Source organism: Pelobates fuscus, chromosome 6 (genome assembly GCF_036172605.1).
Source record: "Pelobates fuscus isolate aPelFus1 chromosome 6, aPelFus1.pri, whole genome shotgun sequence".
NCBI lineage: Eukaryota > Metazoa > Chordata > Amphibia > Anura > Pelobatidae > Pelobates > Pelobates fuscus.
The window spans coordinates 80,288,136-80,306,404 of NC_086322.1; the positions used below are offsets into that span (position 1 = coordinate 80,288,136).

At 38.0% G+C, this 18,269-nt stretch overlaps 1 protein-coding gene across 1 annotated transcript in view; it reads left to right on the plus strand.

The window, feature by feature from the left end:
- Nucleotides 1–18,269, plus strand: part of KLF3 (KLF transcription factor 3) — a 41,167-nt gene that overhangs the window by 12,086 nt on the left and 10,812 nt on the right. Inside the window, exon 2 of the mRNA XM_063457870.1 lies at nt 15,342–15,424. Coding sequence (XP_063313940.1) covers nt 15,342–15,424 — 83 coding nt within the window. The remainder of the gene's footprint in view (nt 1–15,341; nt 15,425–18,269) is intronic.

The following is an 18,269-nucleotide window of genomic DNA, read 5'->3' on the forward strand; positions in this document are numbered from 1 at the left end:
GGAATTGTGTGATCACATAACATTCTCAATAGCTGTTATGATTAGTGTGATCAGTGCAGATTGGTCTTAAATGTGTGTTTACATTTTTATTTGTAATTGTTAAATGATAATGATGTTGTTGTAGCAGGACAGACAAATCACTGATTTCGGTTATATTTCTGTGGTCTCCCACTTTTTTGGGATCACTAAATGGAAACTACCCAACTTGCAAAGATTGAGTATGACATTAAAATCATTTGTAATGCCAGTGGCCACTGCAGTGCATACCTGTCCATATCAGAGTTTTTCTGCAGTGCTCTGCGCATGGGTATGCATTGTACCAGTGGCACACATTCTGTCCTGTATCAGCCCTCTCTACCTGTTTGTCCTGCTGAATATAAACCTACAGGAACTCTGCCCCATCCTTGATTTTGATAAATAATGATCAAAACCTGCTCTTTAAAACCAAGTAGATGATTACACGAAAGCTCAATCTTTTATACTTGAAGCATATTTCCCTGTACTTAAATTCTGAATAAAGTAGACATGAATGTCAGTATGAACATTCTAAGGGAGCATGTCTTTCTAGATCAATGCCAAATAAGTGTCTTGGATTTTAAAGTAAAAGCATTGCAAAGAACGACTTTCCAAACATGGGTCAAGGAACCTGGAATGGTTAGAAATCAGTTAGGGTTAGAGGCTCATTAGCATTTTAGCTTGTGCAAGTCTAGTGCAGTGGTGGGCTACCATGGGAAAGGAAACTAAAAACAAAAAAAAAACAAAAAAAACAGATATTGCAGCATATGAATCTTTTTTATATTGACAATACTCCAAATGTCTGTCCAACGTCTATTTTTTTAATAGTATCTTTCTGAAATGTGATATTTTTAGATGGATATTGTAATAGGCTTTTCACAGGGAGTAGTCTTTTAATGAAGCCCATTCATTGGTGTAACCAATGTGTCGTGCCCAGAATCCTTCATCACCTACAAGTTCTGCTTGATGTCAGCTGTATCATAGGGGAGATTTACAAAGCTGTGAAAATCTGGAGGGCTTCCACTCCGTTCAAAACTCACATTCAAGCTAATTAATAGGTGCTATAGACCAACACTTGGGTATCACCCAAAGTGGAATCTCTACGTTTTGCCACTTAAAGCAGCAACAATTTTGATTTTAAAGTGTCTTTAACATACAGAATTTAAAAATATATATATTTTATTTCGTCTGAGAATACTACGGCAGATGCTTTTACAGACGCATGCATTTTATCTATACACAGTGCTTGCATGATTCGATTTAAACCATGTAGGATTGACTGGATAGTGCCTCAAGCCTGCCGGGATTGACTCGTTATTCAGTGGAATAGAGGGGATTCTTAACTGTGTAGTTGAAGAGATTCTTAACTAGTTCCAGATTTAAGAACAATATAAAACATTTACTACTGTAAAAGCAAGAAAATTAAACTGCCCCACACTACATTGCTAACGGTCAAGCAGGGCGCAAATATGGTGGCAAATATAAAGATTTTCATCAACACTGTCCATTTTACTCATAATGGTAATAATTTTGTTTATTTTAATATAGCAATAAATTATAAACTTACAGCCAAATTACAACTTTTAGAATAATACAGCAAATCTGGAAAATACACCCATCTCTGCTGTTTGGCCTAAACATTTTTAAATCCCTGTTATTTCTTTCTAGAAAGCACTGTTTAGTGAATGCAATCCTCCTCTGGGTTTTTTAATTCAGAGTTTGCCATATCTCAGCAAACACAGTGCCTGGATTCCTTTTGCAAGATGTGGTGTTTTTTTCTATATATTTTTTTTTTTGTCTTTTTTTTTTTTTTTTTTTAATAGTGTTTTGTTGCATTTTCTCATTGTTTGACTTTTTTTTTTTAAATCAGTGTTTTGGCCTTGCATGGATAAAAGGATACATGTATTGCAATCTCCCTTTTCTTTGTATTTGAATGATTGTATTAAAAATTGTAGCAATACTACTCTCAGTTCTAGGGAGCCTCTGATGCTGGTATCTGGTGCCTAAGAGACCACAGATTTTGCAAGAATAGAAATGCCATCCACCTATTACTATTACCTTGTAAGGCAGATATTTTCTGTTCATTAAACACACGCACTCCCCGTGACTAAACCAACACGCAAATGGACTGTACTATATTAAGCAATAATCTACATTGTATCACCCAGTAAAAGAAAGGGAGTCAGTGAAAACAGCTAGTGTGAGCAGTGCTGACATGGTTAACACGCAAAGCTTTCAGCTGGAACTCTGTGGGACTTGGTGTCACTGCCCTTTAACTGTGTTAGTGTCTGTGACCCCCCCAACCCCCCATTGTGCTCGAAACCGCAGAGATTTTCTAGAGAATTCCTGAAAATGAGCAACGATTGGCAACCATGAATAAACCGTAGATCCATCTGGCCTGAAACCATCCAGCTGTAACTTTTTTTTCTTTTTTCTTTTTTTTTTTCTTCGTCTTTAAAGCAAGCCTCTAAACCTTAATTTTTCCAGGACACGTATTCAGAAGTGTTTGGGAATGTTTTCCGGTGCTATCCCTGCAGACAAGAGAGCCCCTTGTTTCTGAAGTCAGTATAGTTTGCCTTGAAGGAGGGGACTAGTCTGCATACTTTCTGCACTGGGATCTGATATCTGCTTTGTTCCTTTTTTCTAGCTCACCCTTCACTTGTCCAGAACCGTAATGGAGAAGCTTGAGACAGGAAACCAGACAGCAGTCAGTTCTGATAAGGCATGGTATTGTTTAAGGGAGGGGACCTCTGTTCATTTTTTCATTTTTTTTTCTGTGACCAGCCCTCCCTTTTCCTTGATGCCTGACAGCACACAAGGGGAGCATACTATTATGCTTGCTTCTTTTCAAGGGATTCTTTAAAGTTCTTTAAAGATACCGTAACAAAATCACATATACATTACATTGTACTTGTACAAAAAACAGTTAGTTAGGGGGGCGGAGCCTGACCAGCAAGAGAGACAGACATGCTTTGCCTGAGCTCCCGCCGTATGGGGGAAAAAAAAGCATGAAATCTGGGGTTAAGAGACTAGAGGACTCTCAAAAAGAAGCTAGACAGCTTTGGGAACCCGGTACACACCTGCAGATACCAAACTTGTCACCCGGTACGCGCGGGAACAGTAACGGCAGGCTGAGGCCTACAGGAGAGGACTGTGTGGGAAGGCGGCCGCTTCCCGCTCACTACTCCGAGCCACAGATAAGTACCAAGCATTACCCTCCCCCCCCCCCGATGGACCGGTGGGGGATATCCCGGTCCCCGCCAAACGGAGCTGGCCCGACCTCTTACCTGCAACCAGGCCTGACAGCCAAAACCAGCAGACCAGGGGAGAGGGCCTCCAACATGGCGGACTCAATCGACTCTAACACTCACGGCACGCTAAAGCAGCAGCCTGCAATGCCCAGCCCCATTCCTAAAGTGAGAGACTCCCTTGAGGAAATCTTTGAACGGTTCTGGGCTCGGTTACTGGCACGTACACGACCAGCCATACCCACATGTGAACCACCTACAGTGCACAGCTGCAGCACAAGGAGGCTTGGGAAACCCCTGAAGGGCACAAAGACGACCCCTATTACAGCAACTCACATAAAACGCCCACCTGGACAGAGGGCACTGAGGGGCGAGAACCACAGGTACCGGCCACACAAGCGGAGGGCCACGAGAATCAGGCGAAGACGCATGCCTGACCCACGCAAGGCCCAACGCAACCGTCCGTCATTGAAGATTCTGGTCCTGGAAGGACCCCAGGCTCGTGGTCCAAAAGTACCAGCCCTCGCATTGCTCCAGGACCATGGAGGAACCTTGCCTGCAAGAGGCTGCACAGCCAACCCACTGATGCCCCTTGAACGCTTTCCTGCCCAGCAGCAAGGGATGGACTGTCCACTACGGCATGCACGGGGTATTGGCTGAAGACAGCTAACACTGCCTCCCTCCGCGCCTCTCATGTTGCCTGGCAAACGGACTGATTTAGGACAAACCTCAGGGGAACACAGACAGTTCATACTCTAGCTCGTGGCTTAGTTTATTGTCTGTCAGTATTTCCTTTTAAAAAAAACGTGCAGATTTTATCTTGTTTAGCCACACATTAGACTAGGTGTCTATCATAGAACTTAAAGCATGCAATCTTTAATATCAAGCAGGTTCTTATTTCGTAAATCTTATACTCTGTATTTAAACATTTATTAACAATGCATACCACTGAGGCTGACTAGGATATGTATAGCTTGTTTGCAACTAACATAAGTACTTGTTATAACTTTGTTTAAACCATGTCTTGATAAGTGATTAAGCATATATAGGACCTTAGCCTCTGTCTTTAAGGTAAAAAGACGTTCTTTATTCTGTTCTGTTTCTTATAACCATGCCTAGCATAAACGCCATTTCATACGAGATAAGCAGTAATACCTTTAAATATACAAATGTGCTGAAGCAGCAAAATGAAGCCAGCGATGACTCATGAAGATTAATACCGTATGTAACCTGTTTCATTATGTTTTATGCATGTTCTTGCAATCGTTATCGTGACGATGTAGGACAACTTGTTCACTTATGCACAATAAAAATAAAGAATTAAAAAAAAAACAAAAAAAAAAAAAACAGTTAGTTAGCATTTAAAAACTGTCACTTTTTAAGACTTGCAATTCCTTGTTTTCTCCTCCCAGTAAACACTAACAAAATACTCAGTGGGGAAAATAATGCAACTTAAACACATATAAAACATGCATACCTCCACTGCGATCCTGAGTTTGAAGGTATATTATTGCTTATTTAATATTTCAATGCGAAAACCTACTAAGAAAAACATAAAGTGCGTTGCGTTAAGAAACAGAAATGTTGTCTTTCGTAAACATTTCCAACTTTGCAAGGAACCCACGTCTCATTGCTTTAACATTCTGTAAAGGTTAGCTCTTTGTGCTCATTGACCAGTAAACTGGGGTGACCAGGCCTCTTCTTCATTTAGGGTTGAAAACAAGGAAATGTTGGACTGAAAACCGAAAAGGACATTTTTGTGTAGCCATTGCCAGTTACAGGAAGGGCCAGTCACTCATCACCAAAGTAGGCTAATAATACTGGAATGCGTCATTGTTTACATGGTGCAATTGATGAATTGTGGCTTGTTGGCTGATTATTGTATCAGTCGACTCCTGTGTACTATGAATGGACCTTATAAGAATTCTCATTTCCAGTAGACTGTTTGGTCTCGTCCTGGTTTATCATAGATGTGTATTATGCCTTTTTAAAAGTGGACTCATCATGTTACTTGCAAGTTTGTATGAAATTAAACCACATAAAATGTATTCTCTACGTAAATTGAACTTGCCATGAAATAAACAGAAATAAACATATCCTGCACAATTGAACGACAATATACTTATAGATATTAATGGGGGGAAATGCTATGCGGTAGCCAGAGTTAAGTTAATCTTTTGCCATAAAATTAAAGATGCAGATAGACGTTGATGTCTGCTATTAGCTTAAAGAGAATCTACAATCCCAGAAATAACACTTGTTTTTTTGGGACTACAGGTACCCATTATCCATTACCGGTGTTTTAAAAAATATATTTTTAAATAGATTACTTACCTAATTTCGGGTGTTGGGATTCCTCTGCTGCAGTTGCCCGCTCCACCTTTCGAAGACATCTTCCATAATCTGCTCCAGTCCAGTGCTTCTCACCGAAGCATTGAATTGGAACTAGGCATGCACGCTCCTCAAATTAGATACCGCTATCAGTAGCATTTGATTCCAGAACCGGGTTTCACTGTTTTGCAGTGTTTGTCATTGCAGGGTTAAAATGACAGGAACACTGCATTGAGATGAAGTGGGGACTTTAGTGGACCTCCAAGGAGAATATGGGGGAGGTGAAAAAGGAGGAATATATTTGTAATGTAGGATGTATAGTAGCTGCAGCTATTAGGTATTTTGAAAAGTAAATATAATATGGTAAATTAAGAAGACTGGAGTGGAGACTAGTGTGATATGCAGAACCCACTGAAGTGTTCAATACGTGTGCTATAGGACTTGCTCTCAGCCCATTCAAAATATGACCCAGAATCCATTTTTTTTTTATAACCGGAATTTCTCTCCAGACACGCACATTGGAGACGTTATAAAAACATATGGAGATTATTCTGAACATGTACCAGTGTTTCCATTCCATTCTGCATAAATAGTCATCAGTTGCCCTTCATGTCTTACCAGTGGGTGTGAACGCTATCATTATCAATAATGTGTTCTGGAAACGCCCTGGCAGAAGTTCACTAGACTTAATTCGTTAGGAAAATAGCACAATTGTTTGAAAGCAACATGGAAAGATGCCATGTCCTTCCTTCCTTGGTCTGAGAATGCTTCTCACAAGGTAAATTAGACAGTTGACCAAAGGAGGGAACGGAATTCTATGAATGTAAATTCTACGATTTTTAGGCTTCTCCACCAATCAGGAATGCTTACCTCCCAAAATTTGAAAGGCACAGGGAGGGACACTTCAGTTTTAGGCGTGTGACTGGAGGTGTGGCCAGGGGTTGAGCTGTTCTAAGAAATTTTAGGTGACTTATTAATAACAATTTATGCAACAAAAATTTTATTTAGGACAATAACAATGTGTCTTATTTACACAGATTGTTCTCTAAACACATTTATTCTGGTTTAAAGACACATTACTCCGAGTATTATTGCTTTGAAGTTCTGTTATAAACTCAGACTCACCAACAATACAGAGCTTTTAAAAAAAACTGGATATTGGGATAGAAAAGAGGGACAGAGGGATGGACTCAAAATGGGGACTGTCCCTCCTAAATAGTGAGAGTTGGAAGGTATGGCAAATGTGTGCAAAAATGGAGAGGGATGACTTAACAAACCTGAACGCCTATAAATGATCAGAGATGCAACTATTTATTTATTAATTTATTACTGCTATTTAAAAAACGCCAACAGATTCCGCAGCGCTGTACAATTAGTGGGAAAACGTACAATATACACAGACAAATACAAGAGGTAGAGAGAGCCCTGCCCGTAAGCTGATATCTAGCCATTGGAGCTCTTTTATACAAAGTGCTTGGCTAGATGGCCCGTGAGCTTACAATCTAACTGTGCAACATGGTTTAATACTCCTTCATGGCTAGGTGTTAGACAAATTATCTTTGTATCATGCAATGGCAAGCTATCTGTCAGAGTAGGGGATAAAAAGTCTGATTATTACTTGAAACGTATCCTGTTTCTCATCCACGTTAAGAATACCTTGATAGTTTCTCTGTCTTTGTCCAGTGAGATCACTCAGTTGGCCGATATACAAGTTTTTCCGTCACAAGTTAAAATGATACAGTCCAAGGTGGATTTAATGAACAAATAGATGTGTTATATCAACTTTAATTTAATCACTTAGTTAATTTGGTTTGCATAGAGAGAGAACATACAAGCATAGGTTACTTCTGTTTACTTGAGTCAAATGATGATGCAGTATTTATCATATTAGCAGGGCGATGAGATAATTCACATTAATTACTCTGATTATTCTGATTATACATTATTATTACTTCTAAAGCAGAGTTCTGCAATATGGGTATAGCATGGGGGTTTGGAAAGAAAGCTAAAACATGGGTCTTGTGTGATATAGTGCCAAAAAAGGATTTACACTCACCAGGGCCGGACTGGCCTACCGGGATACCGGGAAATTTCCCGGTAGGCCGCCAGCCCTGAGGCCGCTTTAACATTGGGCTGCCCTGGGGCCGCTTCAAGATTTCTGTTACCCTATGCGCAGCCACAGACACAGCCGCGCGGCCGCAGCCACACCTGAGCCGGCCGCTGCTGCTTCCTGTCAGCCGCCGGATGTGAGCGGCAAATGACGACATGACGTCACATCCGGCGGCTGCGCGGCGGCGGCTCTACTGAAACTGCATCGCGGCCTATTTTCCCTGAGCTGTTGGAACTTGTAAAGGTGTATAACCATTTGGCTTCCCCAGGCCAAAATAACCCCTTAAACTCTTAAAGGATCACTATAGTGTCAGGAAAACAAAGCGGTTTGTGCTCTGAGGGTGCCCACACCCTCAGGGTCCCCCTCCCGTGGCGCTGAAGGGGTTAAAATTCCTTCAGTTACTTACCTTAATCCAGCGCCAGGCTCCCTCGGCGCTGGTGACCTCTCCTCCCTGTCTGACGTTAGCTCCCCCGTCCGACGTCACTGGAGCTGAATGCGCATGGCCGTGCGCGCATTCAAAGTGTCCATAGGAAAGCATTTCTCAATTCTTTCCTATGGACACTCTGCGTGATGGAGGTGAAATGTGCCTCCAGCGTCGCAGATGCGCCTCTAGTGTCTTTCCGGAAGACAGCCACTAGAGGCTGGATTAACCGCAAATGTAAATGTAGCAGTTTCTCTGAAACTGCTATGTTTACATGTGAAGGGTTAAAACCTGAGGGACATTGCGCCCAGGCCACTTCATTGAGCTGAAATGGTCTGGGTGACTATAGTGTCCCTTTAACGCTGTTATGGCGTTATATGCGTCCGCATTTTAATGGGCTGTTAAGCTGAATTCTGATGACTCCGCAATGCTATGGGGCTGGTATGTATTTTTTTTCCAGGGCTGGTTTTCATACCCAGTCCGGCCCTGACACTCACATATCATTCATTATCACTAAGCAGTTACTAATGATTTTTATTATAGTGTTATCATGTATACTGCAAGTTTCAATAGAGACAAACCAGCCATGCACCCAATGTTTACACATTGTCACTAGGTGTTATCCCTGTCTCCATATCTGCTCTGTTTTACTTCATTCTGCCAAGTCACTTGTACTGTAAACAATAAGTAGTCGCTCAGTACTAAACTGTTGTGATATTGTTTATACAGTAGAACAGGAATTAATAATGGCTCCTGGATTTTTTACTGTTGGTACCTACGAGTCATTTATTTAAGAGTCTAAAAACTTGACATAATCTATAGCTACTGGAATCTTAGAGACTAGCTCCTAAATACGTAGGACTGGCCTGAGTTATAAAAGTTACCAAAATTCTTATCTAGCCATCCCATCTTACCATGAACCTTCCATCACAATCTCATCCTCTTTACCTGCAGTTCTTTGGCTCCTTACAATTCTCTCTAGATTTTAATCTGTATCCAGCTTCAGGAGGGGCCAGTTTATGTTTTATAGAATGGTGAGATTTAAAGTTCTGCATAAGTTCTATTTGGCCACCTCTCCTGTTCCACGTCTGTCAACCCTTGAGGCTGACACAATGTTCATAATGATTATTAGCATTATTGGCATTTATAAAGTGGGAAATGTAACAATAAATGAGTCGATTATAAATGACTACAGAAACCCTGAGGACCCTGTTCAAAAGAGCTTGCAATCTAGAGGAGGTAGGGTATAGTAACTTAATAGGAAGGTCAGCATGGGGATAGCAACCCAGCAACAGGGTGGGAAAATTTGCAGAATTGGAAGGGTGAGCGTAGACTGCGGCCCTTTGGGAAAGAGTGAGAGATTATGTTTATGGAATAACAGTCACCCTGGGAGGCCATAGGCTATTCTGAAGAGATTGGTTGTGAAGGACTTCTTAAATGCCCGTGAGATATCTTAAAAAGTGTGAGTTAGCAGTGCAGGTAAAAGCTGCAGAGAGGAGAAGGTCGCCTGACAAGGTCGCGACCGAGAAAGTGTGTACCAATGAATTAGTGAAGGAATGCAGTGGTGGGTAGAGTTGTTTGTAGAGTTGAGTTTTTTAGGTAAGGGTTAATATTTTGAATTTAATCCAGTAGGGTACAGGAAGCCAATATAATGACTGACAGAGGGGCGAGGTGCGAGAGGAGCGACGGGAGAGAAAAATCATCCTGGTAGCAGCATCCATTACAGACTGTAGTGAGACAGTGTGGTTTCATGATCAACCCTATACATTTTTTAATTCAGCCTTAGTAACTACAACCCTACACCCTTCAGCACCAGAGGGTCCTGCAGTGCTTTGTAATGATTTACAGATCTTCCTGGCTCTGAGGTAGTTAAGTTCTAAAAACTACACATCATGGGAAGTGCTATAGAAAGGTCAGAATGGATATTTTTTTTTCTCTCTCTCTCTCTCTCTCTCTCTCTCTCTCTTTTTTTCTTTCTTTATTGTTGATTTTCAAGGTCTGTTCTAAGAACCACACAATCCCACAGCCCCCACACGCCAACATCTGGCAATCCCCAATAGTAAAAGTCGACTTGTTGGTATAAGGAAGTTAATGAACATTAAATAAAGGTTATTTAGGATATCCTATACAGAAAACGCCTGAACACTAACACAGATGTTGTTGGTATGTATTCTATAGCGTTTCTTTTTTTGTTTTTTCTTTCTTGTGATACGGGCCTCCACTTTTTTTGTCTTCTTTGTAAGAAAAACTATGCGGAGAGTATATCCAGACATTTCATTGTGAAGTAGACCAAGGGTATAGGACATATCACAGTTTGGCTGTTGACAGATGGGAGGATTACCTGTATATATGATTTAAAGATAAGAATACCTGAATGAATTTTTTAAATACATAAACAAGAAAATATAGTGACATCACTGTACTTCACAGGTAAGTTGATTGCCTGGAGGGTTACAAATGTTTTAAATGGGTGCATACAAACTACTAAAGCTATTGCACAATATAATAATGTAAACTATGCATATGGAAACAATCTTGGATAGAGACATCAGTTGTATCACGTTCAGGGTTATTTACTTAAGTGTGATATGTAAAAATTCACTGTGAAATCACATTGAATTCCTGACCTTAGAGGCCAAAACATTACTGACTAAATTAGTGAGGTTTTTTTTTATTGTTATTGTCTTGTACAGGTTTGATTGTCACCGTTCATTATCCTGTTGTTATACTTTTAATATAAATGCTTTCTGATGGACATACCCCTCTTAGCTTTATTATTATGACATTATGACCTTTCTAACAATCTTGTTTGCATGCACATCACTGATTGTATTCAAAAAGACATCAATATATTCCTTTGAGCTCAGATTATGTTTCTTCTCTCTTCAATGTTCACATTTATATTGCATTATTTTTTTTCCAATTATTATTATTATTTTTTAAATACCTTAAATGTCCTTCACAATTTGAATTTATGATTTCATTGACACCTAGTTCTTGAAGTTGTTTTTAATCATCGTTTGGAGAAAAGGAAGTTTAATTGCACTAAACCATGTATTCTAGTCAACATACACTTGTTAAAATATGTATATTCACTTTCTCCTACTGTTGACAGCTTGGTCTAGCTTCTAAACACCTATGGAATGTATACAAGGCTTTGTTCAAACATCTTAAAACACCTTGTGGTGATACATTAAACAAACGTGGAACATGTCTGTTAGAAAGCAGCTTGTTTCCTTGTATGTCTGTATCCTTGGCTCTCTGTAAACAAGGATTAGTTGGGCATGTAGGTACCTTCACCCTATCTACAGTGATTACAAACAAGAAAATCTCACTTGAGTTGTCTGTGATACACACATTTAAAAGTGATATTACAAAATTAGTCATTTGGGTGACTGATCATTACACAACAGAAAATAATTAGAGATATACACTCATTTTTAAATGTAAGAATAGTGCTATCATGTTTTATGGGATCTTACAATGTGTTTGCTTTAATATTGCAGGCTGAGACCTAAGGGGTAAGGCCCCTTGCAGTGCCATATGGCACTTTGTTTAGAGTTTTCAATCAGAATTGCAGATAGTAGATCCATGGTTTCATGCAGATGCCATATTACAATCTGAGTAGGTGGCATCAGATTATTGCTTTATTAAAATCTGAGATCGGTTATAAAGTTGCGTTCAAGTAGCCAACGGTTATTGGCATGTTCTCATTCCAGACGGTGGCATCAAGTCATCGCTGTGTTAGGTTATTGCTGTATTTCAGCCTCATATGTGACAATAAGAATGGTGGTGTGAAAAATAATGTAATATCAACTTCAAAATTAAAAGCTATTTTATTTTAAAACACCACGAGGCTTTTTGTTTATCACATTGGAGTTTTTACATTATTTTTGACAATCTTAATTAATCTAGCTAATGATATTCATAATTACATGTAGCCATTTGCACGACATGTAAACACAGTTCATTAGAATGTTATCACTAAGCTGCCACATAGGCTGACATTCAGAAGGTTAACCATGTGGAAGAGAAGCTCAGGCAGTCAGCTCTTCTGCATTCTAAGTATTAGCTGGTAACATTAGAATTGAGGTAGTTCATTCGCTCTCAGCTCCCATAACCAGAAGGGCCAATGTATGCATTGCATGATAGCGCTAGACTTCTCCAACCATCGATCAGTACCAAAGGTTGGCAGCAACAACATTGCCATTAATTTAAATGAATGCTAACGGCTGACAATGTTGCAAACAACTGGAGTGCCATGGTTGTACAACAAAAATATGTGTTCATTTTTAATTTAAAATCTAATTTAGAATAATAAAAAAAAGAAACACTGACACACGTGTGCAAGTATGTGTATATGTATGTATATATAGAGCCTGCAGCAATCAGATTATTTTCTGCACCCAGGAACAAGTAAATGTTTAAACAAAACAAATTGGGAGAGAGATATATATGAAGGTGCCGTTAATGGAAAAGTGACGCATGCATCTAAAAATGGACTAGTCTTTGTAAATACCAGTGGGAGCAGCAGGAACAAACCATCTGGTTACATGGCAATTGCTCAGCTCTTTCGAACTTTGTCTCTCGCATCGTTGAGTTTGTAATAGTGCACCTCCTGTTTTCTGGGTTTTTCCCCTTTGCTCTTTGGAAGAGGAAGTGACCGAGTTAAAGGGAGCTGGCGTTTCCCAGCTTACTGAAAAGGAAATATCAAAGCTCTTAAATTCTACCTAGGTGTGATAATGTCTTCACATGCACTTAAAAAACATTACAGTCTGCCCTTTCAAATGTAGAATGCACTTGATTTTTATCTTTTAGTAAAATTGCTGCACGCATGTGGACAGTTACATTAGTGAACCATAGCCTAACTTGCTGAATCTAGCCTAGTGTAAAACCATTCAGTAAAAATTGTGATTCTGATACTTCCGTATACCAACCCCAATTCTTCCTATGGACAAACATCACTATGGTTAGACATTGTAGGATACTGAGCGTCTATGGAATCTATATGTACAATGACATTTTATATTATTTTTTGGGAAAGCTGGGATTTGTATGGTAGCACACACAACATACAAATGTTTGGACACACAGAAGATAAAATTCCTTCTCAGACATCAGGGACTGAAGGAGCCGGCTTATAGCTGCAGCAGTTTTTTCAGTTGTTATGGTGTTTTGAGTGTCCCTGTAAGTGGAATTGTGTAGTTATTAGTTTTGCATTAAATCTACTTAAAAAGTAATTTGAGTCGTGTCATCCAAAAAAAAAAAAATGTATCAGTCTATCCAAGTAGAAATAGCATTTTGTGTTTGTAAACAGAACCTTTACACCCTTTAAACTTTGTGAGTCATGTTCTCTATTTATCCCTTGGAGTGAAGATTCTGGGGTAAGAAATGCCATATCAATAAACTACATAATTTTATGGTTTTATTGCTTCACTAATGAGTTGAAGATCTGCGATTCCACATCAAATGGCTGATGCCACCTACTGGTCGGTACTAGTCTTGATAACATTAAACTTAGAAATTACAAAACATCTTTGAGGGTGAAAGCTACATTACTGAATAATTAGGTACTTGAAGATAGATGTAAGCACATATACAGGAATAGGTTTCCATTTAGGTGTATCTTGTTATTGTTTCCAGTAATTTCTGCTCATTTATGAGGTAATTATACAGTCATAATTATCTGGAGTGAATTTGGAATAATGGAGAAATGTCCAGGCAATGACATATTTTAAGCCAAATTAAAAATATATATATATATTTCCTGGTTTAGTGGATTAACCCCAAAAATGACTACCTAGTTACAAAATTAATTGAATTGTAAATTAATTGTAAAAAATAATTGAATTGTAAAAAGAGACAATATATGCTATAAAGTATGTTGCTGCAGTCTATACACATAACATCAGTGTATAAATCTATAATATGTTGGATGGGCGACAGAAGATTATTATAATACGAAAACCTACCTGTTACCCATAGGTAATCTGCTCACATATCCTCTGTATATAAATTGTCCACTATTGGAAATACAATTGTTTGCAGGGGTGTAAGGAAAGAATACAAATCCTATATTTTTTTATATGTTCTGTTCCATTAAAATATATTTGAATTTTAAAATGGCTCCTTATGTATTGACCACTAAAATAGCCTTTTATCCCAAAATAGCTAAACGGGATGGATAGTTGACGAGGCAAATTATTAGACTTAGTTATTTGGGCCTAAATTTGCAAGGCCCTGCACAGCTTTTCTCAATTTTATTGAAACACTTCCTAGTGTAAGAACATTAATGGGGCTTTAAAATACTTATCACAATGAGAATAATGATAACGTGTGGGTTTTATTTCACTGTGAATCGTGGTTTTGTAGCAGATACATGTAACATGTCTGGCCTTATCATTTTGAAGCCAGTTGGAATTACACAATTACAACTTTTAGGGAGGCATGTACTAATTCACTGTAAATGGGGAAAGAAATCATTATAAAACAAAATAAAAAAAAATCAACAAAAACATTTGCAACATGCCAGAACCAAGACCGTGAAAAATTAAGTGATAAATAGTGGCTAAAACGGCACACTATAAATATTTCTTGCACAAAATAGCATGTTTGAAGGTTGTCAGACTGTGGGGGCAGCGTTGTTTGCACCAAAACCACTAGATATGTAATAGTGGTTTTTAGTGCTTAGAATCTCCCTTTGAAGAACACATTACAATGTATTTTAAACACATTGACAGCCAACCTGCTAAAATATTTCTCTTCTAAAAACCTCTACTACTTTAGTCTGGGAAATTACAGATGAACATTATTGATAAGTGTTTGTGCTAAAGTAGTCTTTACTGTAACATTAGAAGGTGACTAGAAATATGTGCAGAATTACACAGTGCATTGTCTTGTTTATAAAGCTAAAAGAATCATCAGTCTTTTAATGTAACATGGACTTTGTTTTAGTTAAATCTGCCACAGCGCTCGCTTGTTGTTTGTTTTTTCAGATTGTGATCCATAGATTTTTTTTTTTTATTGTGTATTTACAATGATTAGTTTACTTTGTGTTTTGTATCTTTTATACATATTTGTTCATCTTCCACTCATATGATAATAAATCATATGAAAATACACTGTGCTGGTTTTACCTGAAATGTCAATGCATTAAATACACCACGTGCAAACATTGAAATGATATACCTTTTTTCTCTTTTTTGTTTTATTTCAGCCTACAGCACTTTAAGTGGCATTAATGCAACAATGCTGATGTTTGATCCTATCAAGCAGGAGACCATGGAGACTGTGTCCATGGTAAGTACAATTTGGGGGGAGCCATTCTTCAATTGCAAATATATTGAGCCAACATATTAAGCAGTGCTGTACAGTAGGTAAACAAGACAAAAATTGTATTTTGACAAAATACATTTGACAGACAGAAACAGTAGGTGAAATAGGCCCTGCCCGAATGAGCTTACACTCTAAAGGGATGGGGGGGCAAATGCACCAAGAAGAGGTTGAAGAAGGTGCAAGCGATGAGGAGTAAAGAGTGAGCTGATAGGATTCTCTAAAGAAGAGTATTTTTTTGAGATTCTTTTGAAGGACTATAAAGACTCGGAGAGTCTAATGTGCCACAGAAGAGCATTGTATACAGCCTGTACAGAGCAGATATAGAACACAAGGCGATAGTGAGAATCAGATATGTTGTCATTTCCAGAGATGGCAGCCGTATAGATATTGCTGAATTATTTCTACAACTAATTGTTTTTGTGGCTTTTTTAATGCGTGACAAATAAAATGTGAAAAATTATCTCAGTACTGTAAAACCATTACTGGTTAACCGAGCTGGTTAACCATCGGGCTGCCAGTAAATGTATTTTACAGAGGCATGCAATAGTTATGTAACGATAAACTCTCTTTGCACAGCCGTTCAGCACTTTAAAAACTGCAGTTTAATATAATCACCTAAAAACTTTTACAAATTGCAACTTTCTAACATTTTACTTTGGCACCTTATACAAATTATATCAAGGACTCTCAATTTCTACAAACAATGAAATGCTGGGTGTCAACCAATTGTATCAGGAAGTCCAAGGTTCTAATTCACTGCTGGCTTTAAACTCTGCATCCTTTTTCTATTTTTGCTTTTAAGATATTTTATAATGTGTATTTAAGATTTTAAGTTATTTAAAATTCTTACTATGTTTTGTAAACTTGATTGCTTAATTTGTATTAGCAGTTTATCATATGTTTTGTTTATATGTTGTACTGTACTGCAGAATATGTTGGTAGCATTTTAATGTAAGAGCACGGTCACGGATGGCAGATTCCCATGCAGTTTTGCCAGATTAATCAAAGAAATAAGCATTGCACTCTTCTATTCCTAAAACAGAATGTCTTCTTAATTTTTGTTTTAGGACTTCTTGTTTTTGTTAAACATCAGATTGTCAGACTGAAAATGTAGAAGCACAAAATTGAGTATAGGCACATCTTGTTTAAAGTAGATAGTTCCCAGCTGTGACTTTTCACATTTTGAATGTCAAATCTAGCCCGTATGGAATGTGACTGTTTTTAAAAATGGAATGAACACATTACTATGTCAGATTCTGGTTGGAAAGCCTGTGCTTTTGTTTATTTAAAAACAAAAAAAGAGGACACACTCTTCATACATAACGCACTTCAGCAAGATAAAGTTCTTTAGGTGTTTTGAGTTTTACTTTAATCCGTTTCACACATTTTCTACTGAACTTATGGAGATCTTTGGACACTGTATGAAAGATACTTAATAGAGAATCGTATTATAACTTTTTAAATTAAAGGGACAGTATAGTCACCAAAACAACTTTAGCTTAATGAAGCAGTTTTGGTGTATAGATCATGCCCCTGAAGTCTCACTGCTCAATTCTCTGCCTTTTAGGAGTTAAGTCACATTTGTTTCTATTTATGCAGCCTCCCCTGGCTCGCCTGGCTGTGTCTGACACATGTAAAAAAACAAAATGGTTTCATTTTCAATTAGATGTTAACTTACCTTAAAGTTTTTTATATCCTGCTCAGTAAATTGAACTTTGATCACACACAGGGGGCATTTGCAAGGTGTTGCAGACTATTAAATGTGCAGGAGCCAATACATTCTAAATTAAACAGCATTTGCAATAAAGGAAGTGTAAAAATTAGACGACTCTTTACAGGAAGTGTTTAGGCATTCTGTGCAAGTTACTTGTAGGGAAATGTGTGTACGACTGCATAAACTAAGTGATTTAACTCCTAAATGACAAATAATTGAGCAGTGAGAGTGCAGGGGCATGATCTATATACCAAAACTGCGCAATTAAACTAAACTTGTTTTGGTGACTATAGTATCCTTTTAAGTGGTTTCTTGATGCTTTGTCCAAGAGACTCCAGTGGTGAGTTATAGGTGATTTGAAAACAAACTCACAAAATTTAGACTAAAATAGTTTTTGTTGAAAAGCTAAATATTCAATTCTAAAATTAAACTTTTGCATTCTCTTGGGGCTTAGGATGCTAAATGTGCAAGGAGAGGGATTTTACAAACACTGTAAAGACTTCACTCAAACACTCCTCGCACCGTACCTGCTATAATATAAATATAATATAATCTAAATTTAGTTGTGAAAGCTAATTTCATAAGAGCACACAGGGAGGATGAAACGGTTCACTCTCTAACCTAGCATGGTTTATTATTTCCAGGATAGATCTTGTTGTACTGACCAACCTGGTGCCAAACATTTGAGCTATTAAAAAAAAAAAAAACACAAAAACATCTAATTAGGAAAAGTATGGGGGATTTTACAGTCTACTCTGCTTGTAAATTTTAACAACAGCTGTACTGTACTCATAAATAAAATCTTTGAATGCTAATTCACTTAATTGAATGTAAAAGAATGGAACATGTACAGTTAGGAACAATTTTACAAACTGTTTATGAACTTGCACCGACCTCGGGTTAAATCATAGGTAGTGGAGCCACGAGATATTTCTATGTTGATACAGTGTTCCGTTTGTATATATCACTCTCTTGCCGCTGTAATGATTGCACATTTTCCATTTTCTCAATCTATAAAATGTTATCCCAGTATAGGCTTTATTTTTTCACAATTGCTTTTAACCAGAACACATTTTTTTAAACAATTAATTATAT